This window comes from Phoenix dactylifera, chromosome 7 (assembly GCF_051530095.1).
Source record: "Phoenix dactylifera cultivar Ajwa chromosome 7, Ajwa_hap1_PhDact_Kaust_v1.1, whole genome shotgun sequence".
Classification (NCBI taxonomy): domain Eukaryota; kingdom Viridiplantae; phylum Streptophyta; class Magnoliopsida; order Arecales; family Arecaceae; genus Phoenix; species Phoenix dactylifera.
In genome coordinates, this window is record NC_143196.1 from 65,180 (window position 1) to 92,257 (window position 27,078).

Here is a 27,078-nt window from a genome sequence, read left to right on the forward strand (position 1 = left end):
GGAGTTTGTGGAGCTTTCGGCGAAGTTCCGAAGACGTGCTGGCCCTGGGCCGAAGTGAGAATTTAGCTGACCGTCGTTGATGTTTACTGGGCGGCCTTTTAGTTGCGGGCTGGACGATCCATTTTTTCCTCTATCATTTGCCCCCCACTTTCGAGGTCGAGCTGCCTTGTGGCTCGGATGATGGAAGTAGTCAGACTCCTGATCGTCCAGCGCTTCAGTTAGATAAGAAAAAAGAGGCGCGTACCGAACTGGATATGCTTCGGCGCACTTCTTGGCCGAGAGCTTGACGTCGGACTTGGGACGTCCAAGCTACTAAATTTTCTGGGATGGAATTTGCCACAAATTTTTTTTAGGGTTTTACATGGGCGTTCCTTTCTGGTGAGTTGTTGGATCGGGACGAGGAGGGTTTTAACCATTAATTCCCCGTTCCCCGAAGCGTTTCGTAAGGCGGAACATAAGGAGTCGGCCATTAATGCTCCCTTCTTCGAAGCGTCTCATTCGGCGGAAGGCGAGAGGTCAATCATCAATATTTCGAGTTCCGGAACGCTCTCGATAATGATCAGCATTTAGTGAGGCGATTTGGAGAGATTTGTTGAGGTCGTCTTAGGGCTCGCCACATGGAGAATCCCAGGCCGTATGATTATTTAGGTTGTCCGATCGGAGCCACTGCAGAGGCCTATATAAGGCCTGAAGAAGGGGTCGTAGGGTCGTTGCTTGACCCTCCCCCTGGTCCTGATCTTCTTTCCTCAGCCGCCGTTGCCGGGGTGTTGGAGCTTTCTTCTGGGCATTCTTGGGAGCTCTCGGCTAGCTTTTGCGCCACCTGTTGATTTCCTCTTCCAAGAGTCATTCTCTTTCTTCGCCCTTCCGTCTCTTTCCGGCGAGCTTTCGGGTAGGCATTTTATCCATTCTTTCGGTCGCTCGGAGAGTATTTTGTCTTCTTTCTCCTTTTTCCTTTAATCTTAAGACCAGGGCAATGGACTCGCCGACGAGGGCATCGATGTTCGATATAGGTCCATCGCGAGCTCCAGCTTCTTCCGAGGTGGAAGAGGTTGAACTTGAGGTAGGCCCGAGCCCGTATGGAACGGGCTTGCTCATGACCGACGAGGATCTAGGCTCGGTTCGAGCCCGATTCTTCATTCCTCCGGAGTTCGTGCTTGAACTCCCGGACCTCGGAGGCCGAATCACCAACCCACCCAGCGATTGGGTTGGGGTGTATGTAGATACACTCCAAGCATGGCTGAGATTTCCTCTGCATGAGTTTGTGGGTGAGCTTTTGACGGCGTATGGCCTGGTGCCTGCGCAGCTTGCCCCGAATTCATGGAGGCTGATCATCGGCTTTCTCGCCCTTTGCCTGGCACATGGCTTCTCCCCCTAATGAATGTCTTTAGGAGTTGCTTTATATTAAAAGACAACCCTGTAGATAAAAGGTGGTGGTACTTCTCCCCTCGAGGAGGCCGTAAGCTATTTGGGGGCCTGCCTACTTCCATCCACAGGTAGAAGGATAATTTCTTCTATATCTCCTCCGAGCAGTCGTGGGGATATAATCCGACCTGGAGCTTTCCGCTAGCCTCAGTAAACAATAGGCTCCCACAATTGTCGCAGTCCGAGCAGAAGACCTTGGATAGTTTGCTCGGGCTGAAAGAAACTCCTCGACTCCCCGATCTGCTCAGTGAGGAGGCCCTAGTAAATCTTGGCCTGAGCCCGGCTCGTCCCGATGGTAAGAATAGTTTGACTCTTCCTTCTTTTCCTTTTATGTCGGGGATGTTGATAAGACTTTTTGTCCACAGATATTGCAGGGATGATCTTTAACACTAAGAGGCTGATGGCCATATACAAGAAAAAGAAGGCTGCCCCCGAAGGGGTCCGTCTTGAGGGGAGGCCAAAGAAGGCAAGAGTCGCTTTCGGCCTCGAGGTCGAGCAGGGAGAGCCTGAGGTTGCTGCCCCTTCTTTAGCCGGACGTAGTCGGAGGCCCGCAGAAAAGGCCGAGGTGCCTCAGTCGACGACTGGGGAAGATCCTCCCATTCGAGTGGCGGTCGTACCTATCGACCAAGTCCCAGAGATCGCCGTGATAATCCAGCCACCCGAGCCGAATTCCGAGCCGAGGCGTGTGCTCGGGACCTCAGTCCCCTCCATGATCTCGTTATGCACCGAGGTTGCGACCTTTTCCAAAGCTCCGGCTTTGGCGAGGATTGAGCCAATGCTTTTCGGGTCCGGCGGGGAACCATCACGGCGCGCACCTGAGGGCGATTCGGCCCTCGAATCCGAAGAGGTTGCTCGCAAGCTCGTGCGCAGCATCATGCTTCCGGGAGACCACGCATTGATGGAGGACGTCCTTAGCGACCTCGTCCACCATGTCTACTCGGCGAGCATACGGGTAAGTAATGTCATCCTTCTATCCCTTGTTTGTTTCTTTTGTGGATGTTTAACTTTTGCTGACACTTCTCTTTCTGTGTCAGTCTGTTCATATGGTCGACGTGTTGTTGTCCAACATGCTTGCCGACCAGGAGGAGTTGAAGGCGCTCCGGTTGAGAACGGAACGTGCCGAGCTCCAAGGACAAGAGGCTGAAGGCCGAGCGGCGTCTGCTGTGCAGCGTAAGTAGGAAGCCGAGGATCGGGCGGCAGCCGTCGAGAAGCAACGGCATGAAGCCAAAGAGAGCTGTTGTTGCTGCACAACGGCTTCCGGAGACCAAGAAGAAGGTGCGTGCTTCCAAGGCTGTAATAAAGGATAAGCTGGCTCAGATCCAAGCCATGGCGGCTGAGCATTCCCGGGCTCGCTCCTCCTCGGTGAGCCGTATTTCTGAGCTCGAAGCTACTCTAGCTCGCCTTCAGGGCGAGGCGGAAGAGCGGGAGCTAAATATTGGGCGGCGCGCACTTCTTGGCCGAGACCTTGACGTCGGACTTGGGACGTCCAAGCTACTAAATTTTCTGGGATGGAATTTGCCACAATTTTTTTAGGGTTTTACATGGGCGTTTCTTTCTGGTGAGTTGTTGGATCGGGACAAGGAGGGTTTTAACCATTAATTCCCCGTTCTCCGAAGCGTTTCGTAAGGCGGAACATAAGGAGTCGGCCATTAATGCTCCCTTCTTCGAAGCGTCTCATTCGGCGGAAGGCGAGAGGTCAATCATCAATATTTCGAGTTCCGGAGCGCCCTCGATAATGATCAGCATTTAGTGAGGCGATTTGGAGAGATTTGTTGAGGTCGTCTTAGGGCTCGCCACATGGCGAATCCCGGGCCGTATGATTATTTAGGTTGTCCGATCGTAGCCGCTGCAGAGGCCTATATAAGGCCTAAAGAAGGGGTCGTAGGGTCGTTGCTTGACCCTCCCCCTGGTCCTGATCTTCTTTCCTCAGCCGCCGTTGCCGGGGTGTTGGAGCTTTCTTCTGGGCATTCTTGGGAGCTCTCGGCTAGCTTTTGCGCCACCTGTTGATTTCCTCTTCCAGGAGTCATTCTCTTTCTTCGCCCGTCCGTCTCTTTCCGGCGAGCTTTCGGGTAGGCATTTTATCCATTCTTTCGGTCGCTCGGAGAGTAGTTTGTCTTCTTCCTCCTTTTTCCTTTAATCTTAAGACCAGGGCAATGGACTCGCCGACGAGGGCATCGATGTTCGATATAGGTCCATCGCGAGCTCCAACTTCTTCCGAGGTGGAAGAGGTTGAACTTGAGGGGGGCCCGAGCCAGTATGGAACGGGCTCGATCATGACCGACGAGGATCTAGGCTCGGTTCGAGCCCGATTCTTCATTCCTCCGGAGTTCGTGCTTGAACTCCCGGACCTCGGAGGCCGAATCACCAACCCACCCAGCGATTGGGTTGGGGTGTACGTAGATACACTCCAAGCATGGCTGAGATTTTCTCTGCATGAGTTTGTGGGTGAGCTTTTGACGGCGTATGGCCTGGTGCCTGCGCAGCTTGCCCCGAATTCATGGAGGCTGATCATCGGCTTTCTCGCCCTCTGCCTGGCACATGGCTTCTCCCCCTAGTGAATGTCTTCAGGAGTTGCTTTATATTAAAAGACAACCCTGTAGATAAAAGGTGGTGGTACTTCTCCCCTCGAGGAGGCCGTAAGCTATTTGGGGGCCTGCCTACTTCCATCCACGGGTAGAAGGATAATTTCTTCTATATCTCCTCCGAGCAGTCGTGGGGATATAATCCGACCTGGAGCTTTCCGCTGGCCTCAGTAAACAATAGGCTCCCACAATTGTCGTAGTCCGAGCAGAAGACATTGGATAGTTTGCTCGGGCTGAAAGAAACTCCTCGGCTCCCCGATCTGCTCAGTGAGGAGGCCCTAGTAAATCTTGGTCTGAGCCCGGCTCGTCCCGATGGTAAGAATAGTTTGACTCTTCTTTTCCTTTTATGTCGGGGATGTTAATAAGACTTTTTGTCCACATATATTGCAGGGATGATCTTTAACACTAAGAGGCTGATGGCCATATATAAGAAAAAGAGGGCTGCCCTCGAAGGGGTCCGTCTTGAGGGGAGGCCAAAGAAGGCAAGAGTCGCTTTCGATTTCGAGGTCGAGCAGGGAGAGCCCGAGGTTGCTGCCCCTTCTTTGGTCGGACCTAGTCGGGGGCCCGCAGAAAAGGCCGAGGTGCCCCAGTCGACGACTGGGGAAGATCCTCCCATCCGAGTGGCGGTCGTACCTATCGACCAAGTCCCAGAGATCGCCGTGATAATCCAGCCACCCGGGCCGGATTCCGAGCCGAGGCGTGTGCCCGGGACCTCAGTCCCCTCCACGATCTCGTTATGCGCCGAGGCTGCGACCTTTTCCAAAGCTCCGGCTCTGGCGAGGATTGAGCCAATGCTTTTCGGGTCCGCCGGGAAACCATCACGGCGCGCACCTGAGGGCGATTCGGCCCTCGAATCCGAAGAGGTTGCTCGCAGGCTCGTGCGCAGCATCATGCTTCCGCGCGACCGCGCATTGATGGAGGACGACATTGGCGACCTCGTCCACCATGTCTACTCGGCGAACATACGGGTAAGTAATGTCATCCTTCTATCCCTTGTTTGTTTCTTTTGTGGATGTTTAACTTTTGTTGACACTTCTCTTTCTGTGCCAGTCTGTTCATGTGGTCGACGTGTTGTTGTCCAACATGCTCGCCGACCGGGAGGAGCTGAAGGCGCTCCGGTTGAGAACGGAACGTGCCGAGCTCCAAGGACAAGAGGCTGAAGGCCGAGCGGCGTCTGCTGCGCAGCGTCAGTAGGAAGCCGAGGATCGGGCGGCAGCCGTCGAGAAGCAACGGCACGAAGCCAAAGAGAGAGCTGCTGTCGCTGCACAACGGCTTCGGAAGACCAAGAAGGTGCGTGCTTCCGAGGCTGTAATAAAGGATAAGCTGGCTCAGATCCAAGCCATGGAGGCTGAGCATTCCCGGGCTCGCTCCTCCTCGGTGAGCCGTATTTCTGAGCTCGAAGCTACTCTAGCCCGCCTTCAGGGCGAGGCGGAAGAGCGGGAGCTAAAGATTGGGCGGCTCGAGGGCCTGGTGGAATCGTCTGCTCGCGAGGCTGTCGAGAAATTTCGTTAGTCGAGGGAGTATATCGCTGAACTGGCAGAAGGGGATGCTGCTGCCATGGTCTAGGGTTTCGACAATTGTCATCTCCAAGTCCGGCAGTTCTGCCCTGAAATGGATCTCAGCGGCCTTGAACCAAACCTGGATGGGGCTGCTGAGGTGGAAGAGGACGCTGCCGAAGCCATTGGCGAGGCCAGGCCGGAGATTGCCCCCGAAGCTGCCAGCGGGGTGGAATCATCAGTCGTTCCTGATGCCGGCGCTGGAGCTGAAGCCATCGAAGCAGGTGGGGACGGTGCTCCCGAGGTTGCAACCGAGCCGGAGGCCGTAGCTGGCACTAATGCAGAGGTCGTCCATGTCGATTGATTTTTATTCTTATTCTTGTAAGGCTGGCTGTTTAGGCCCTTCGTAATTCTCCCGACCATGAGGTCGGGTACTTTTGTATTCGGCCTTCGGATTATGTAAAATCCCTTTTCTTTCAACAAGTGTTTTGAGTTTGTTCTGCTTCATGCTCGGATATTAAGATCGAATTATGTAACCCAGACCTGGGCCCATCTCGCATAGCAGGGGTTGCACTTAGTACTTGTAGGGATCTTCGGGTTCGGTACACCCCTAATTTAAAAATAAATCTCATGTGCGGCGAGCTCGTAGCTCTTTATTTAATAGCGCAGGCCGCTTTAAGCCTTGCCCAGGAGAGCGAAAGACAAACAATCGCAAATTATCTTAAGGATAGAAGCCCGTCCGGGGGCTCTTGTTAACTCAGGAGCATAGGCGAGTTCGGGGACAAACATTCTCCCGTGAACAGGAATTCGCTCGAGGGCCGAGGCCAACTCGAGACTTAGAAATCTACCCAGGCCGAAGCCACCTCGGGAATAATAAGTTTGGGGATAAGCATCTACCCGAACGTAGAAATCCGCTCGAGGGGCCAAAGCCACCTCGAGACTCGGAAATCCACCCGAGGGGCCAAAGCCACCTCAGAAATTATAAGTTCGGGGATAAGCATCTACCCGAACGTAGAAATCCACTCGAGGGGTCGAAGCCACCTCGAGACTTAGAAATCCACTCGAGGGGCCGAAGCCACCTCAGGAATAATAAGTTCGGGGATAAGCATCTACTCGAACTCGAGGGGCCAAAGCCATCTCGAGACTTAGAAATCCACCCGAGGGGCCGAAGCCACCTCGGAAATAATAAGTTCGAGGATAAGCATCTACCCGAACATAGAATCTGCTCGAGGGGCCGAAGTCACCTCGAGACTTAGAAATCCACCCGAGGGAACGAAGCCAACTCGGAAATAATAAGTTCGGAGATAAACATCTACCCGAACGTAGAAATCCACTCGAGGGGCCGAAGCCACCTCGAGACTTAGAAATCCATCCGAGCCGAAGCCAACTCGAGAATAATAAGTTCGGGGATAAGCATCTACCCGAATGTAAAAATCCATTCGAAGGGCCGAAGCCACCTCAAGTCTTAGAAATCCATCCGAGGGGCCGAAGCCACCTCAAGAATAATAAATTCGGGGATAAGCATCTACCCGAACGTAGAAATCCACTCGAGGGGCCGAAGCCACCTCGAGTGTCTTGCGGACGGGGGTGCTCTTCCTCGGCTCCTCGTTGACGCCGCAAGGCATTCCGATCCTAGCTCAAAGGATGACTTTGTAGATGCCCCCCACTCAGATCAGGAGCGAACTCGTAGAATCCTGCGGACGGGGGTGCTCTTCCTCAGCTCCCCATTGATGCCGCAGGGTACTCCGAGCCGAGCTCAAAGGGTGACTTTGTAGATGCCCCCCACTCAGATCAGCGGCAAACTCGTAGAATCCTGCGAGCGGGGGTGCTCTTCCTCGGCTCCCTGTTGATGCTGCAGGGCACCCCGAGCTGAGCTCAAAGGGTGACTTTGTAGATGCCCCCACTCAGATCAGGGGCGAACTCGTAGAATCCTGCGGACAGGAGTGCTCTTCCTCGGCTCCCCGTTGACGCCGTAGGGCACCCCAAGCCGAGCTCAAAAGGTGACTTTGTAGATGGCACCTGCAGTTGTGAGACCCTCGAGCCCTCGCTAAGTCCTGCAGGGTGCCCCGAGGCAAGCTCCGGGGGCGACTTTATAAAGTCGTCGGCATACGACTCGCGCTTATCGAGCGTGCGCCGAGCTTCCTAGGGTACTTCAGAGACGCCTTGGGAGAATTCCGGAAGATAACTTTATTAGATTTCAATCTAAGGGAGAAAGCCTTGACCTGAAGGAGGATAAGGTGCTTCCTTGGGGGAGTAATTTACATCTGGGGTCATCAGCCTCGGGCCGGTGAGCGCGGCCTCTTCTCGGCCCCTTGAGGCCAGGGCGGCATCAACGTAAGACTCATAGGCGGGGTATTGGTAGTGCCCGCACCGGGGCGTCCGTCGTCGGGTTCGTCAGATGGTCCCAAAGTCTGCCCATCAAGCTCCGCTCTGTTGGTTGATCCGCCAACGAATCGACTCAGATGGCTTTGGCGAACGATCACTTCGATCTTATCACAGTGCTGATAGTAATCCTCCGTGTCATGGCCGTGATCTCTATGCAAGCAGCAATACTTGTCTAAGTGCTTCCGTGACTTGGATGATTACATCTTCGGAGGAGATTGGAGGTAGCCGCAACCCTCAATTTTCGTAAGGATCTCGGCCTGGGTGAACATAAGAGGAGTATACTCCTCAAAACATCGATGGGAGAGATGTCTCCTAAATCTCCGAGGGGACCTGCTCCTCGATCGATAACACCTCGCGGAGTTCCGCGATCTGATCCCAAAGCATTTGGATTTGTCGCCCCGCTTCCTCGACCTTCTTGTCGAGTTCGGTGGTTGACGAAACTCCAGCCGGATAAAGGGTTTGGATAACCACGGCCAGGGTTTGGACTCGCTGGGCGAGCAGGTAAAACTGCTTTGGGTGGATTTGAGAGGTTTAGTCTGCAGGGACGTGTGATGCAGGAGGTGGACCTTGGAGAGAGCAGTCGGGCGCTGATTCCCGGCTGCTCGACGCGTTTGGGGCCCCTTGACTCATTATCCTTGTGATCACGACTCAGGCCCTCTGTCTAGCGCCAAAAATATTGTGGTTCAAATCTGGCTCGAGGGTAATGTAACAATCCAGGACCTCACCCAAAATGGCTAGCCGGAAGGTATTATTTGAGTTCCTTGATCCTGTATAAGTACCCAAGATCTACCCAGCGAATAACCGATGTGGGACTAAACACACGTTCGCACGGATCCTCACATACTCCCCCCGTTCAAGTCCTGACGTCCTCGTCAGGCTAAGGGTTCATATCTATTCAAATCTAATCACAAACACCACGATTGACCCATGGTCAGCCCCAATGGATCCATGCTGCAGTGTCCCCCAGTCCACATAGGTTATGGGTCGGGTCCGCTCTGATACCATTTGTAATAACTCAGGATCTCACCCAAAATGGCTAGCCGAAAGTTATTATTTGGGTTCCTTGATCCTATATAAGTACTCAAGATCTACCCAGCGAATAACCGATGTAGGACTAAACACACACCCGCACAGGTCCTCACATACTTCTCCGTTCAAGCCCTGACGTCCTCGTCAGGCTAAGGGTTCAAATCTAATCAATGTGAGAACCCGTGCGGGCGTGTGTTTAGTCCCACATCGGTTATTCGCTGGGTAAATCTTGGATACTTATACAGGATCAAGCAACCCAAATAATAACTTCCGGCTAGCCATTTTGGGTGAGATCCTAAGTTGTTACAAATGGTATCAGAGCGGACCCGGCCCATAACCTATGTGGACTAGAGGACACTGCAGCACGGATCCATTGGGGCTGACCATGGGCCAATCGTGGTGTTTGTGATTAGATTTGAATAGATATGAACCCTTAGCCTGACGAGGACGTCAGGGCTTGCACGGGGGGAGTATGTGAGAACCCGTGCGGGCGTGTGTTTAGTCCCACATCGGTTATTCGCTGGATAAATCTTGGGTACTTATATAGGATTAAGGAACCCAAATAATAACTTCCGGCTAGCCATTTTGGGTGAGATCTTGGGTTGTTACAGGTAACCACGCCGGTAGAGCCGAGGGAGCCGTCGGTGCTGGAAAGGGGAAGACGAGAGCCACCTCCTGCGCGACGTCTGCGGACCTGCATAAAGCCTCACCGGTGTTTCCAGTGAGGGCCCTCCGACGATCAAGTTAGAATGAGTAAATTTAGTCTAGCCAAAAAGTCCCTTAGAAATTACTTAACCGAGCTATTTATAGCCTCGGTGGAGTGGCCTAGGTGGTGGAGATACTGTCAGCCTTCATCATGAGGGGGCGTGGCTCTAAGCCGGACGGCGCGCAGCTCAGGTTGGCTGGTGGCGTGCGGTACAGCCCGTTTTTGAAAACGATAGAGCGTTGACAGTCACAGCAGGGTATGGTCGGAGTAGTCAAGGTGCCGTCTGACTGCTGTTGGCCAGTTATGGAGACATGACACGATAGTGTGGTGAAGTACGGCCACGTAGGTGGGCGTAGGCCCACACATGGGTGTGGTCGTTGGCGAGGCCGAGCTCGTTAAGTAGTCGCGTTATGCGATGGACGAGATCAGCTTGATGGGTGCTGGGAGTAGCTCGGCTTTTCGAATTTCGAGATGTGCTCGGTGGAGCGCCCCGAGCTCGAGAGTCGGAGCGTACTGCTGGGGTTGGCGCCCCGAGCTTGGTCGGGGCGGGTCGGCGGTGGTCTGGAGGTACCCCGAGCTTAGTCAGGGGAGTCGGCGAATGTCTGGAGTTGGTGGAGCTTTCGGCGGAGTTCCGAGGACGAGTTGGCCCTGGGCCAAATTTATCTCTGTAACAAATTCTCTATCAGATTTTCAGAATTATAAAAAGACATTTTGTGTAATTGTTATATTTTATCACGGATATTTTAGTAAAAAAAATAGCTTTTCGACTAGGCCTAAAAGTGCTTTTCCGAAAAGTTCCAAAATGAAGTTTCTTTCAAAAAGCTGTTAGAGTATGTTGAAAATAAATGAATATGTTAGAGAAGTCGTAGGAGCTAGCCAAGTCAGGAAAAAATGATATATTACTGGTTGAGACACTACAAGCATGTGTAACAAAGAAATGATGGGTCTAATCATAACAGCCCGTAAGATACTAGGCCGACCCAAAGAAGCCAAGTCCAAGACTCACATGCGCTGCACGTAAGGCTGCAAATGGGTCGGATCGACCTGTGACCCGACCCGCGTAGACCTGATCCGGCCCGAATTTTAGGACCCGCGGGTTCGGGTCGGATCCTAAAATTGGACCCGAATCATTTTCTGGGTCGGATCTGGGTTTACCAAACGAACCCAACCCGAATGGACCCGAAGAGAGCGAGAGAGAGAGAGAGAGAGAGAGAGAGAGAGGAGGAAAAGCCCTAAGGGGAGTAGGGTTCAAGCGTGGAAGGATAGCAACAAGCATAGGTTCACAGAATCCAAAGGAACCTCGGCCCGTCAGGATTCTCTCTTATTACACTGTTGATACCTCTGGTGTCTCGGCAGTGGGCTTTTTTTTTTCCTTCTGCTTTTTGGTTTTTTGTTTCTTTTAACTTTTGAAGGGAGTGAGGGAATACTGAACTGAATATGGGTCATGTGCCAGTTTTCTGCAATGGAATTGGATTTTGGAAGAAGGTCTGGGATTTTTTTTGTCCTCGTGAGAGGGGTGCTGGGAGACACCAAGTTCCGTCCAATCAGTCATAGAGATAAAAAATAGCGTGATATGAAATTTGGCTTGTAGACCGACTTAGTTAGTAAGTCATGGGTCATCTGTTCTAACTGGAGGTCAATTGCAAGTCTTTCAAGTCATGGGTCACCCAGCACCTCATAATTAGATTTGCCTAAATTCTTTCCCAAAAGCACAAAGAAAGTGGACCCGAACCCGACGCGACTCGGACTCGGACCCGATCCGACCCGACCTGATCTTCAACCGGGTTGGGTCTGGGTCCAAAATTAGGATTCGAACAAAAAACCGGGTCGGGTCGGGGTCACTCAGGACCCGACCCGACCCGACCCATTGCACCCCTAGCTGCACGTGAAAAAGAAGGAAGACTTCAGCTGGGAGTCTCCTTTCTTCCCTCATCCGATCGCGATCGCGTTTGAAATCTAGTGTTTCAGGGCAATCCAAACACTTGAAACCTAAAACCCAAATCTTAACCCCTAAACCACTAAACACCTAGACCCCTAAACCTAAAACCCTCAACTCTAAAATCCTAAAACCTAAACCCTAAAAACCCTAACCTCAAAAACCTAAAACCCTAACCTCAAACCTAAAACCCTAAACCTCAAACCCCTAAACCTTAAAGTTTAAACCCTTAAACTCTAAACTCTTAAATCCTAAACCCTTAAACCCTAAACCCAAAACCCTAAATCTCAAATCCTAAAAATCCTAATCTCTAAACCCTAAATCCAAAATTCTGAACCCTAAACCCTAAATTGTAGACCCTAGTCCCCAAAACCCTAAACTCTAAAATTCTAAACCCTAAACCCTTAAATCCTATACCCTAAACACTAAATCCTAAACCCTAAATCCTAAAATCCTAAATTTTCAACCCTAAACTCTAAACCATAAACCCTATACCCTAGACGTTTAAACCTTAAACCCTAAACCCTTAAACCCTAAACCCTTAAACTCAAAACCCTAAATCCTAAGCCTAAAACCCTAAATCCTAAACCCTAAATTCTAAAATTTAGACCCTAAATTCTAAACCCTAAATTCTAAATCCTAAACTCTAAATTTTAAATCCTAAATCTTAAACTCTGAACCCTACATCCTAAATTCTAGAAGAAAATTAGCCGGCAGATCTCCTTGCAATTCAAGCTCTACAAGCTAGCATCTCAATACAGCACGGTGATTCTATTCCTGCTAAATTAGCTTGGCTTCTACAAGCAGATGTCTTGGGGATCAGTTTAATGATCATCAGATCTTAGTTGCTAGCTAACGTTCATCTTCTCGATTCAGCAGTGTTGCACAATAAGGGTACTGGATGACTTGTATAAACTATGTAACAATCTTTTTATTGGGCACTTGCCCGGCCTTGTACCAAAAGAAAAACAGATTCAATGAGTGTAAAATATTGGAATACTTTTCTCTCTATATTTAATAAATTAGATAGATTAAACATTCGTGGACCTAAAGAAGCGTACTTAATACATCCTGAACTCTTTTTCCTTGCATTCGTCATCTCTACTGATGGAATCAAAGTTGATCTGGTCAAAATCAAAGCTATAGCTCAAAGGTCAACTCTAAACAATATTCATAAAATTAGAAGTTTCCATGGGTTAGCTACTTTTTATCGCCAGTTCATCAACTCTCCGATTAAAATTTTTGGTTTAACTTCTATATAAATTGAACTCTATTGCATCACTTTCATTTTTTCTAATTTTAGAAAAAAATATATTTCAATTTTTTAAAAAAATATATAAATATATCTGATATATTCAATTATTTTTTGAAAAGTACACAAATTATAATGGTGGGGATGGTAGTAATTGCAGCGTAGGTAGTAAAGGCAATAGTAGTATTGGTGATAGGTTTGGCGATGATATAGCAATGGTGACAATGATTGTGATAGTGGTTTGTGGATATGATGGCAGGTGACAGTGCTAGCAATAATGATAGCAAGGACATCAATGACATGATCGAAGCAACAACAACAATGGTAGCTGTATGTTGGAGACAGTGACAACAATTATAATAGCAGTGATGATGGAAGTGGTCTGGTGGAAGTGCTAGCAACATAGTAGAGACAATGATGATGACGGCTACGGTGGCAGTGGCGGCAGCATCAATGATGGTGGAGACAATAGTGGTGGTGGAGATGGTTTTGGTAATGGTGGTAAACAACAGGTTTTTTATTTCCAAAAATATTAAAAATAAGAATTTCTTGCTTTTTATTTTTTAAAAAAATAATAAAAATAATGTTAAAAATAAAAAATAAAAATAATACCACCAAATATTTTTTAATCTTGATTTTATATTTTTATATTAAAAATAAAAAAATAAAAAAAAAAGTGATGCTAAATAGATTTCAAATTATAATGGAGCTAGAGAAATAACTCTCAAAAATCAATGGGCTCGTTTGGTTCGCGGGAAAAGAAGGGGAGAAAGTGTGGTCAACGAAAAAGTAATGAGATGCCTCTTGTTTGGTTGGAGTTTTCAAAGGAGAGAGACAGAAAAGTTGTATTCCCATGAGAATATGATTTCCACATTTCATGGGAAAGTCTTTTTCATGAGAAATATGAAAAAGTTACTTTCCCATGAGGCGGGAATTACTTCATTTTTATTTTTTTCCAAAAAGGCCCTTCAGCATTAAAGAAGCATTAAAGAGACATTAAAGACCTAATTTTATTAAGGGTCTAATAGAAATTATACATAATTTTTCCAGAAAAGTGGATAGTCAACCAAATATAAGCACTTTTAGAAATTTGTCACTTTCCCATGGTCAACCAAACATGCCAAAAGTATTTTCCTAGGTATACTCTTACTATGAATCTGCTTTCCAGGAATCATATTCGTAGGAGAAAAAATACTTTCCGCGAACCAAACGAGCCCAATGTTAGAGCCAGTTTTAGAGTGAAGGACCTTCTTTGTTATTAAGCTTACGTGGACCCAGGTTATTTTGGCATCGCCACACAGTCAAGCTTACTGTACGAGATGTGACTTCTCAAAAAATCGTTGAGTTTTATTTTTCTTTTTGAGTTCCAACGGTTGAAATCAAGCATCTTCAATTCACACATGCCTAAAAATTCAATGGATTAATAATCATTCAGGTATTTTGCACTTGTATTCGCGGAAAGATAAGTAGGGGGCACACTTGACGCTCATTGGACTAATTAATTACAGATTGCGGTATCTGCTGGACGTCTGATATTAATAGGATCTGAGGCAAATCAAAAGCCATAGGTGTATACCATGGTTGTCTGCATCTCCGAGGCATGAGCCTAGCAAATATTTCAATCTCTGTGAACTTCTCACTTTAATATATATATTTTTTCTCCTCTATACTTTTTATTGCCCTCAGAGGAGTAGGCAGACCATACCCGCTTGTGTGGGAAATGGGTTTTCTTTTCCTTTCTGGTAGAACGGGTAAAGGGTTGTCAAGGCATGGAGTGGACCATAAACAGGTCTCTCATTATTTGGGCCCATCTCTTCTTCTCCTCCCTTAATTTTTGTATCTCTCTTCTTGTGTTCTGCAGGTCACCCCTGACAAACCACCCTCTTTCTGTCTCTCTGGTGAAGTCGATTCTGTGCTCTGGACTGGAGGATCAATCAGTATAGGCACTCACGGTTTGTTCTGCATCTCCTCATGCATCGTTTTTTTATAATCATCAGCGAACAGCTTCGAGCATGATGTGCTCGTTCCAACTTGTTGAAAGGGTCCAACAATCCTTTTTTTAGTCACATTTAGGAAAAAGAAGAAAAGTAAGAAGTCCAACAAGAAGGGAGTAGTTGGTTGGGCCATACCAAATCCCATCGTTGTCAGCTCGTTGGTTCCGTGCAAAGCTTCGCTTTGTGTTTTGACCAGTTGGTGCGCACGGGTTTCCACGCGAGCGCACGAAGAGTTGGACCGGTCACCGGGGTCCGTGGGATCTCAAGTTTCCGTTTTCCAGAAGAGAACCCCTTGCAGCAACGGTGGCGCACACCAAGAGATCGAGATGGAATGTAAGCGCCAGGGGGCGTTTGGTAACCCCAACAGCATCACCACGGTGATCTAAGATTTCCGATGATCCGAATGCTGAGGTGATTTGATCTCCAGTGATCTAAGATCAATGTGTTTGGTAAGCCATGGTTCAGTGATTAAAAATCTCCGAATATCCATGAGTAACTTGTTTAGTATGGTATGGAGATCCAAGATCACTGACCACATAATACCATAAATATTCTTGATATATCTTTGATGGATTTTTTACATGAATCAAAAATTTAAGTCAATATGCTAATTTCCATAATAACTCCATAATTTTGTCACATATTCTACTTTTAGTAGCCCTTATCACAAGAAAATCAGATCATATTCTCGTTCTATCAACCATACTCTTCATGACGTCAAGTTTGAACAAATTGCATTATAGTTAAATTGTTACAACATCTAACATGTTCTTATTATTCTATCAAGACTACTATGACTCGGCCCAATTGCCAAAGAATTTAGTTTTATGGTTTGGGTTCCATTCAAAAAATTTGTAGTCGTTTTAAAGCCAAAATTCTTTTTGCTTGCTCATCATTTTTCATTTTTATTTGTTTATTTATTTATTTTCTTATTATTTTATTTCTTTTTTTCCTTTCTTTTCTTTTTTATTTCTTTTCTTTTCCTTTCCTTTCTTTTCTTTTTCTTTTTCTTTTCTTTTCCTTCTTTTCTTTTCTTTCCTTTTCTTTTCTTCTCGTCTTCGTGTTTTCCGAAGCTTCTCCTCTTCTTTTTTCTTTCTTTTTCTTCTCCTCCTCTTCTCTTCCATTTCTTCTTTTCTTCTCCTTCTTCTTTCCAGAACTCCTCCCGACTTCTTCTCCTTCTCCCTTTCTTCTCCTTTCTTCTCCCGCGAAGGGAGGAGGGCGAGCTCGCAAGGGGGGCTAGCGGGAGCCCACCCCACCGTGAGGAGTGGAGGAAGGGCCTCAGACCGAGGATCGGCGTCGCTATGGCCATGGATCCACCGGTAAGTGGTCGTTCCCTCCTCTTCTTTTTCTTCTTTTTTTGTTCTTCTTTTCTTCTTCCTCTTCTTTCCTCTTCTCCTTTTTCTTCTTTTTTTTTATTCTTCTTTTTTTTCCCAATTCATCAGATCTCCCCTCTTTTCCTGCGAAGCAAGGAAAAGATCTCCCTGTCGGATCGCTCAGGACGAGCCCGGCCGAGGCCGACGATGCCCACGACTGGCCAGCAGCGCCCGCGGGATGGCTACGGCAAAAAAAATCATATTTTTTTTTCATGGAGTCTCCCACAGCTATGAATGATAGTTTGGTCAATATATTTTAATCTAAGATCATCGCGCTCTGGTGATGTTGGATACCCGTCCTCAAGGACGAGTTTCTGATCACTGGACTGAACAGTGATTTGAAATGTGGGGGTGATCCGATATCACCGCCATATGGGATTAGTAAGATGTAACCAAACATGATGATTTTATCACCTTCATCCGAATCACCCTCAATCCTAGGGTTATCACCCCATACTAAATGCCCCCTAACTGAACAAGTGAGGACGGGAATGCGGTCCCATGCTCGTACGTGGCGCGCGGTAACAACACACAACCAGCGAAGCCTTTGGAATATGGCTGTGGCAAAGCTTCGTCGACTGCGCAGCCTTTGACCAGGTATAGTTTCTAAATGGAAAAAAAAATTATGGAAAATCCAACAACTTTTCTTGCTAAAATTCACTTGCTATACCCTAAATCTCCTAAACTCTAAACCTTAAATCTTAAACCTAAAAATCTAAACCCTAAACTCTAAAACTTTGAACCCTCTGAACCTGAACCCAGAAACCCAAATTTCTAAACCCAAAATCCTAAATCCTTAGTTTATTCTGGAGAAGGGACACCTATATGATGAGCCCGGTAAGCAAATGAAGATGCGAGGACATCCAACATTCCATTGTGATGGGGTGATTCATTCTAACATAAATTCCAAATCGATTGGAATACGAGTGGGCCCCACTATTAATTTGAATTAGAAATTGTACTGAATCACCCCAAATTAGAATTGCAAAAAAGAAAAAAAAAATAGAATGCACTCCACTCTTAAACCCTAGCTGCTCTGCCTCTCGTGCACCATCGGCGTCCTCCCAAGTGCCCCCCTCCCCCCCCCCCCCCCCCACTCTAGAGGGCTCTATGTACTATCCATGCCCTATATTTAGGATGGAAAAATATAACCCGACCCGCCAATCAGACCCGTGTTCGACCCGCCATAAACAGGTTTAGGTTTGGCCTAAATAGGTTCGTGTCGTAAACAGGTCAACCCGTTTAACCAGTTTATTAATTGGATCGGATACAGGTTTTAGATATCTGATCCGTTTAAAATGTTTAACCTGTTTAACTGTTGGGCAGGTTAAACAGGTCTAAACAGGTTAAACGGGTTAAACGGGTCTAAACAGGTTGGGTTGGGCAGGTTAAACATGTTGGGTTGTGCAGGTTAAACAGGTCTAAACAGGTTAAACGGGTCGGATTGGGTAAACAGGTTAAACAGGTCGGGTCGGGTTGGACAAACAGGTTACCTGTTTGTTAAACAGGTTAAACGGGTCGGGTCGGATTACCTGTTTATTAAACATGACAGGTTTAGGTTGTAATTTCCGACCTGTTTAATAAACAGGTCGGGTTCAGGTTTATGATTTTTTGATCTGACCTGCATGTGATCCGACCCGTTTATGATCCGACCCGACCCGATTGCCACCCCTACCTATATTCTCCACCTATTTAGCACCCCTACTCTCGAGCTACTTCCTCCCGCTAAGAGCATGTCATCCAAGTATCAAATTGGTACCCAAGTACTGGATCTACTCCCCAAGCACTAGGTTGTTGCCGCTATGGGGACAAAGTTCAAGGAGAACGCCCTCTAGGATGGGTTTATTAGACGTCATGGTTCAATACTATTATTCAAAGATAATTGATAGTCTTTCTAACCAGTAGAATCCAAGTTTCAATCATATTTTCAATGTCACTGCTCAAATAAATTGATAGTGCTTCTGCACAATAGAATCTAAGTTTCCATAATATTCATTCAATATTGTTTCTCAAAGAAATTGATAGTGTTTCTGATCATTAGAATCCAAGTTTCTATAATATTCATTCAATACAACTGCCCAAAGAAATCAATAATATTTCTAACCAATTGAATCTAAATTTCTATAATATTCAGATCCATGCATGTAGAACTGTGTATTTTCCCTCCTACCAAACATGTAGGTTGAAGTGAAAAAAATAAAAAAAAATAAGGACAAAACAAAGGTAGATGGTGTTGAATTAAATTAAATATTTTAAAATTTGAAAACCACATGCTAAACAAAGCAAACCATGGTCAACCAAATATTTGACTTGGTCAACGGTCAGGTGGCAAACATCCGCGCACAAGCAAGGGAGCAAATATGGAAAAATTTTCAAAGAAAGCAGGCCAATACAAGTGTCATGCATTTACGCGCAAGAGCAAGCATAGTAAGACCCTCCGAAGAAGGAAGGAAACATGGACGGCCAAGATGCAACAAGCCGCAGGATCAAAAGAGCACAAAAAGATACGTCATCAATCTATGGAGAGTCTGCTTTTTTTGACGCGCCTTAGCCTATATAAAGGGCTCTAGGGATCATTTCAAACACACAAAAAAAAATTTCTTCTCCATATTCCAAGAGCCTATATAAAACGAGCTCAAGGAATCATGGGGAGAAAAAAAAATCTCTTCTCCTCAAAATTTCAATTATTTTTCTGAATTTCTTTTGAGCTATCTGCAAGCGTAAACGTACTCTTCTTTCTTCCCTAGAGGCGCACTGACGGGGAAGACGTGGTTCTGTACTGGATCATCGTATCTCTAGAAGATCTGCACCAGCGGATCCATGCGTGGGGGGCATAAACTTTTCTGGGACAACGCATCAGCGTGCTTCGATCCACAGGCCATCTATTTTCATTTCTTCATTTTATTATTCTATTGTCAAGTTAATTATTTGCTAGTTTATTTTTCTTATTTACTATTTTTGAATATTAGAAACATTTAATTATTGATTTATCAATTATATTTGTGCATTTAGGTTAACAATCTAGAAAAGTTTATGTACTGTTAGCACTAGATTTTAAATTGCAACATTTATTATACATTTTGCCACATATTGCATGCACAATCTTGGTATGATATCACAATTGCCACATATTGCATGCACAATCTTGGTATGATATCACAACTGCCACATATTGCATGCACAATTTCGGTATGATATCACAACTGTCACATATTGCATGCACAATTTCGGTATGATATCACAACTGCCACATATTGCATGCACAATTTCGGTATGATATCACAACTGCCACATATTGCATGCACAATTTCGGTATGATATCACAACTGCCACATATTGCATGCACAATTTCGGTATGATATCACAACTGCCACATATTGCATGCACAATTTCGGTATGATATCACAACTGCCACATATTGCATGCACAATCTTGGTATGATATCACAACTGCCACATATTGCATGCACAATCTTGGTATGATATCACAGCTGCCACATATTTCATGCACAATCTTGGTATGATATCACAGATCAATCTCCAAAAATTATTGAATCTGATTATAATATTCAAAATTAGTATTTGTATCAAATCATATGATTTAGTATATTTTAGCTGTTACATATTTTTGCTAGTTTTACTTTAGTGCTTAATTTTTCAAGCAAAATATTAGATTGCCTAACCTCCAAGAGGTTTATTAATATCTCCATTTAGACTCCTCATGGAGTAATTTTCAGAATCTATTCAAACGAAAATTCAGAAATTGGTTAATTTATAAGAGCTAGCTTAATATTGCACTTAGGATGAAATTAAACGATATCTAGTGAAATTATCTATTGAATAACAGTGTCTAAGAAAAGCTTATCAAAAAGGCCTACATGCCTAAAAAATGCTGGTACTTAAGTGAGCCAAGTGCTGCACCACCAATCTGGAGCTGATCTGGCTGTTATTCTTTAGATTTTTCAACTAGACATCTAAAGTTCAAATTAGATATTAGTACAATAATTTGTCATAAATCTTTTCATTTTCACAGGTGGCAAAATTGTATTAAGCTACAAATCAATCTCTTTCTTCTCTTCTAATCAATGGCTTCGCATATATCTGAAAATCTTAGTGCTAAATCTGAAAAGTTTGATGGTCAAAACTTTAGAAGGTGGTAGAATCAAATGCGGTTCTGACTCGCCATCCTAGGCTTGATTTTAGCCATTAGTGAAAGCACTACTGAAGTCAGTAAGGGGTCTAACCCATCTGCTTCACGACCTGCTACTCACCGCGATCCAAACTCTGCTCCTTCCTCTTTTCAAACTGCTGCTGCTTCCTCCACCTCTTCCACTAGGACTCCAGAAGAAACCAACTACCACCGTCTTCATAGAATCCTAGAAGCCCTTTCTGATAGGTTTCATGATATTTATTATATAGCTAAGAGTGCCAAGGATCTCCGAGATACCCTAGAAAATAAATATGGACTTGATGATGCCAGGGTAAAGAGATTCAAGGTCTCTGACTTTAGCAAGTTTAAATTTGTTGATTCCAAACCAATTAATGATCAAATCCATGAATATGAAACCCTCTACCTGGTCAGACTTTGCCAAGACTTTGAGCCACACCTAAGGAGATCTGTCTCTAACTCAAGTCCTAAATTCTATTAGGATTGAAGAACAACATCGTCTTAGGAAAAAAATCATACTTCTCGTCAATCTAGAAGTAAGGGTCCTGCCACTTCTGGCGCCCAGGCCAACATGGTGACCTATGGAGCTGACTTCTCTGGGATTGCTATCATGTTTGTTTCCTTCATACCTAAAGTTTAGATGACTTTTCTAAATACTGTCACCTTTATCTTATCAAATCTAAAAATGAGGTCTTAAATAAATTCAAATTCTATAAAGCAGAGGCTGAAAACCAACTAGATAAAAATATTAAAATCTTAAAGTCTGATAGAGGAGGTGAATATACCTCATTTGAGCTGACCCAGTTCTGTAAAGAACATGGGATAATTCATGAAGTGACAGCTCTCTATTCACCCCAATCTAATGAAGTAGCTGAAAGAAAGAATCGAACCTCAATGGATATGATTAACTCTATGCTAATTAGTTCAGGTGCACCAGAAAATTCTTGGGGGGAAGCACTAGTAATTGCATCTTATATCTTGAACAAAATTTCATTCAAACATAATGATAAAACTCCATATGAAATCTGGAAATGTAGAAAATCTAACTTAAAATACTTAAAAGTGTGGGGGTGCTTAGCTAAAGTAAAAATTTCAAAAAATAAAAGAAAAAAATTGGACCCAAAACAATAGATGTAATATTTATAAGATATACAATTGAGAGTAATGCTAATAGATTTTTAGTGTTTAACTCTCAAATAAATGAAATTAATAACAACACCATAATGGAAGCAAGAGATGTAATCTACTTTGAAAGTATATTTCCTTTTAAAACAAGGATAAATGATCAAATAAATACCAATAATAATCTAGAGACTAGTTCAAGCAGAACCAGATTTAGAGAAGAAGAAGAAGAAGAAACTGAACCTAAAAGAACTAGAGTTGAACAGAACTTTGAAGAAGACTACTATACATTCTTAATAAAAGACTCTCCTACTTCTTTAAAGAATGCCTTAAAATATTAAAAATATTAAATTATTGATTTATCAATTATATTTGTGCATCTAGGCTAACAGATGGTTCTGTGGGTATTGGAAGAGTTTTTATTTCTGTGGTTGAAGAGAGAGTTCGCAATGTTGTTCTATTCATGAGAGAGAGGGTGGATTGCTTGGAATGGAAGAAGGCTTCAAAGTGGACGGATTTTTTATATTTTCAGCTTGAGATGGAGCATCGTATGCGGGATTGGATACACTTGATCTACCAAGTTTAACTAATATTTTTTTGTGTCTCATTATACGTACCAATGATGATAAAAAAATAGTGCTTTCTTAATAAAACAAATGGAGATAAATTTTATAAATAATAATAATACTAAGTGGGATCCGAGTCTAGTGATAAGAAGAAAGATGAGAAAACATCGTGGTGGGGGCTTTATCTAGAAGTAAAACCAAAATCGGCTAAAAACGGATATTTGATATATTACAAGAACGAATGCACCCAGTAGAATCAGCAAACAATAAGTCATATAGTGCCCTAGGCAATTCCCCCTCTTCTGCCCATAGGGTGTCTCCTGAGTGGCTCGTCATATACGCTGCCACCTAGTTCGCTGCCTCGTTGGTCTTTCGATATACATGTTTAGCCTGAAAGGCTACTGTGTCACGCACCATGTTCCAAATATCTCGAAGTAAGGTGTGTACCCCTCTCCCTCCATTCGGATCCTTTTGGACCTAACTAATGACGGTGGCGGAGGCACCCTCTAAGATGATCGAGGTAGCCCGGAGCGCTCGCCTAGCGTGGTATAATTCGGTTCAGACTGTTCGCAGCTCTACTTTCGATATGAAGGTATCAAATATCTGACAGCCTCCAGCGGCTATCATTCTGGAACTTAAGGCCTCTCGTGACGAGGCCCGACCCTGGGCTTTGCCGACAGCTGCATGTCACCAGCTGGAAACCAAAATGGGCCAAAACATTAGTGTGCCCACCGCATCGGCGTGGAAACGGGACTTGATATGGAAACAAAAATAAAAGGACAGAGCTCTGGCCAAACCTTTTGACTTTTGTGGGTACATATGCAGCTGTCCCTGGAATTACCACCGGCTCTGGCCAGCTAATCGGAAGGGAGGAGATGGAGGAGGACGGGAGGAGGCAGAAGCACATCATCCTAGTGCATGGCGCCTGTCATGGAGCCTGGAGTTGGTACAAGGTGGCGACGCTGCTGAGGTGCGCCGGGCACCAGGTGACGGTGCCCGATCTTGCGGCTTCCGGCATCGACGAGAGGAGGCTGCACGAGGTGCCCACCTTTGCCGACTACTCGCAACCGCTTCTGGACATCATGGCCGCGCTCCCACCTGGGGAGAGGGTGATCCTAGTGGGCCACAGCTTGGGGGGATTGAGCGTGGCCCTGGCCATGGAGAGTTTCCCCGAGAGAATAGCTGCGGCCGTCTTCCTTGCAGCATTCATGCCGGCTCCCGCTTCCCGGCCTTCCCACATCCTAGACGAGGGAACGTACTTTCTTCCCGGGCCTGTTAGAATATTCCTAGGAGAACCGGACCTGTTAACCCACCCAGCGCGGTAATTTTTTAAAGCTTGTTGGTCTATAGAAAGAGAAAAGATCCCATGAGCTGGACAGTGTTAATTAGTTTAATATTGTCGATGCTCAAACAAGTTTCCCAGTCCAGGAATCCAGGAAAATTTTCAATCTAAATCTTAGTGAATCACCCAAACAGATTCTTAATTATATTTCAATATCACACACCCAGCAAGCTTTAATGCACGGGGGCTTTCTACATAAAAATTGGCATAGAGTGGGATCAGCAATGTAGAGACCACACCTAATTAACATTCTGACTTATCTAGGCCTGCCTCCAGAGCAGCTCCGAAGATTAGCGACAGAGGAAAACAGAGGTACGGAACGCATATAAATGTATACTAGACATGTAAGAATATCTAAACTACTTGTAAGTGAATGAAAAATAATAATAAAAAAAAAATGAAAGAAGCGTATGAAGAAAAAGATGAGTATTTTAAAATTTTTAAGTCATCTAAAATTTAAAAAATAAGGCTAGTTTATTTTTTTTATTTTTTTTATTTTTTTTTAAGTTAAAACTCCAACAGCTCTTCCACTAGGCAAACTAGATAGGAAAATCACGTTCTAAGGTTTGAACGTAGAATGTCCTCCCAAGCGACCAAGATAAAAGGAGCATAACCACTGGCCTGTGAAGGTTTGTTGTTTCTTAGCTCTCTATTTCGGACTCTAGCTTTCATGATCTTCAATATATATATATATATATATATATATATATATATATATATATATATATATATATATATATATATATATATATATATATATATATATATATATATATATAATTCAAAGATGGATAAAATATATCATATTTCATTTCTGCCCAACCAAAACAAAGATTGACCTAAGTGCTATCTATCCCTAATAATATTGGAATCTTCTCACTATATAACTGAAGAAAAGTTGCGGAGACTGAAAAAATAATATATGATCATGACGCTAAATTTGATAGCTCGTGTCAATATCACACATTCTCCTCCTCATATTTATCATAACCAAAAGAAAAGGAGTCTATATTGCATGCGTATAAACAAAAAAAGGAAAAAAAGAAATCTTGTTCACAAACTGATATACTTTAGCTGTCTGTTGGTGAAGTTTATCCAGCAGGCCCCGATGTCATATTGGATGGACACTCAGTTCAGTTCAAGCAGGAGCCAAGAGAAAAGCCCCACCTCCATGTTGTTTGGTCCCCAGTTCATGTCACTCAAGCTCTACCAACTCTGCTCCACCGAGGTATCTATGCATTCAAATATGTGTGTTTATAAATATATAAATATACATACATGCATGCATACCTACATGTGCATATATATATATATATATATATATATCTGTGTGTACGTATGTATATTTGTGTATATCTATATATGTATTTATGTATGTGTATGGACATATATATACATAAATATATCTATGTATAATATGTGTATACTTATCTATGTATTTATGTATGTACACACACACACACACACACACACACACACACACACACACACATATATATATATATATGCATACACACACACACACACACACATATATATATATATATATGCACACACGCGTGCGCGCGCACACACACGCACACACACATATATATATATATATATGCATATATACGTGTATATATATAAACTTGGCTACACTCAAGTAGAGATCAGGTCAGGTTTGTACCGGATAATCTAGATTCCACATCGATGATTCATGTTGTTGGATGTAATTTTTTATCATTAAACTACTTAAACACCAAAAATTATATAATTTAAAAATTTCTATTTATGCATCAAGTGATCAAAATATATATACATACATATATATACATATATACATATATATATAATTTAATATTATTTAGATTGTCTAATTTTTTGACCACTTAACGCATAAACTAAAAATTTCTAATCATATAATTTTTGATATATAATTAGTTTAGATATAGTAGATCGCATCCAATGGCTCACATTATTGATATGAAATCATTAATCCGATCTAGATGTAATGGGATCTAAGTGGGGATCCATTTGAGTGCAGCTAAGTTTGTCTCTTTATATATATGCATACACACAAATATGTATGTATGTATTTATGTATGTATGTATGTATGTATATCTATATATGTATGTGTGTATCTATGCATATATATATATATGTGTGTGTGTGTGTGTGTGTGTGTATGCGTATTTGTGTGTGTGTGTGTATGCATATATATGTATATATTTATATTTATATATGTATGTTTTTGTGTGTGTGTGACATGCAATTTGTTCATGGCCAAGTTGTGCATGCATGACTAATGAATATGTATCCATTTTAGGATCTCACGCTGGGCATGACGTTAGTCAGGGTTGGATCATTGTTTCATGAAGATCTATCATCTGCACCACCCTTCTCTAAGGGCCGTTATGGATCGGTTGATGTGGTCTACATCATATGTTGTCAGGATTTAGGAATTACAAAGGATTTTCAGCATTGGATGATCAAGAACAACCCAGTTAAAGAGGTGAAGGTGATTGAGGAAGCAGATCATATGGCAATGCTATCAAGGCCAAAGGAGCTGTGCAAATATCTCTCAGAGGTTATTGATACCTATGCCTGATTTGCCTCGTGTTATCCTGTATCCTACTGTAGTTATAGTTAATATTACCGGATTTCTTCTTGTCGTTGCTACTATAATTCCTTGTAACTCATAGTTTTACCTAATTGTCCAAATATGGCTTCATAACTATCAATTAGCTTATATAGTTTAGTGCTAGAAAATAGTGTACAACAATAATGGCGAAGGGAGAGGATTGGGGTTTCAGGTGGGTGAGGGTGGGTGGGGTAGAATTGTTGGAAGGAAAGAAGTTGAGATGAACTGGGTATCTAGCATATTCGGAAAATTGTCCATGAGATATTTCTTCTTCTCTTTCTTGAAAATAATGAGGTTAACCCAGCCTATTTCATCGAGATGAAAGGCTAATCACAATAGGATGCAATACTAGAAACACTTCTTTGCTTACATGTCCCACCCAAAAAAGGGTTTATGTGAGAAAGGAAATAGCTTCAGTACAAGGTATTATTTTACGAGGAACTCCATAATGTAGTCTTAATATCATCACTACAGAAGGCTTGAAAGTCTAGTAGTGATCTAGCTCCTCCCACATATCACAACGAGCAGTGTACTCTTCTCCTTTTTTTGGTAATATTATACTAAGAGTATGTCTAGATGGTTTGTTCCCTAGATCTTTTTTGACGAAATGAAAAAAAAACCAGTAGCTTTGACCGACCTTCTATTATGTCAGATGGAAGCTATGTCATAAAGTGAAAAAAATAACAAATTCTCCATTTTTCTGGTTCTCACAAGAAGGATCCATTTGAGGAAGGCACCAGCATCTTTTGTTTTTGTTTTTTGATTGGTTGAATAGATCATACACTTTTAGTACGAGTACATTCAACAAAGTTAGAAAATAAGAGATGGCAAAGGGGAGAAGGAATAGTCTTGTAAATGTTCTATAGAGTACTACTAGAATACTGAGCAACATAGGAGGCGACCAGCCAACTACCCTATTTGCCTTCCTATAGACATGAGTTGCTTAGAAGGCAATACAGTCCCTCGTCAATTGTGAATGTTTTGTAGCAATGGATGCCATAAGTCGTCTTGTAATGGCCCTGGATGCACCCGATTACCACAACAAAGTCTCCTTCGAAGTGAATGTAATCTGCTTCCAAGGT

At 44.1% G+C, this 27,078-nt stretch overlaps 1 protein-coding gene and 1 pseudogene across 2 annotated transcripts in view; both read left to right on the top strand.

Annotated features, from left to right (window-relative positions):
- Nucleotides 1–21,861, top strand: part of LOC120110974 (uncharacterized) — a 64,429-nt pseudogene extending 42,568 nt beyond the window's left edge. Inside the window, exons 2-3 of the transcript XR_016395844.1 lie at nucleotides 14,670–14,760; nucleotides 18,923–21,861. The product of XR_016395844.1 is annotated as an uncharacterized LOC120110974 (transcript). The remainder of the gene's footprint in view (nucleotides 1–14,669; nucleotides 14,761–18,922) is intronic.
- Nucleotides 21,862–22,012: 151 nt separating this feature from the next.
- On the top strand, nucleotides 22,013–26,092 carry LOC103699258 (salicylic acid-binding protein 2-like). The gene is made up of 3 exons (XM_089924126.1): nucleotides 22,013–23,278; nucleotides 24,461–24,600; nucleotides 25,682–26,092. Exons 1-3 carry the CDS (start codon nucleotides 22,906–22,908, stop codon nucleotides 25,961–25,963), a joined length of 795 nt encoding a protein of 264 aa, XP_089780252.1. The 5' UTR covers nucleotides 22,013–22,905; the 3' UTR covers nucleotides 25,964–26,092.
- Nucleotides 26,093–27,078: the final 986 nt, after the last annotated feature.

Bases quoted from the DNA above. Each gene is read 5' to 3' on its own strand.
- LOC103699258 (XM_089924126.1), top strand. From the start codon at position 22,906: ATGGAGGAGGACGGGAGGAGGCAGAAGCACATCATCCTAGTGCATGGC. The intron at 23,279-24,460 runs AGGGAACGTACT...GTCTGTTGGTGA, and splicing joins GCCTTCCCACATCCTAGACG to AGTTTATCCAGCAGGCCCCG. The intron at 24,601-25,681 runs GTATCTATGCAT...TATCCATTTTAG, and splicing joins ACCAACTCTGCTCCACCGAG to GATCTCACGCTGGGCATGAC.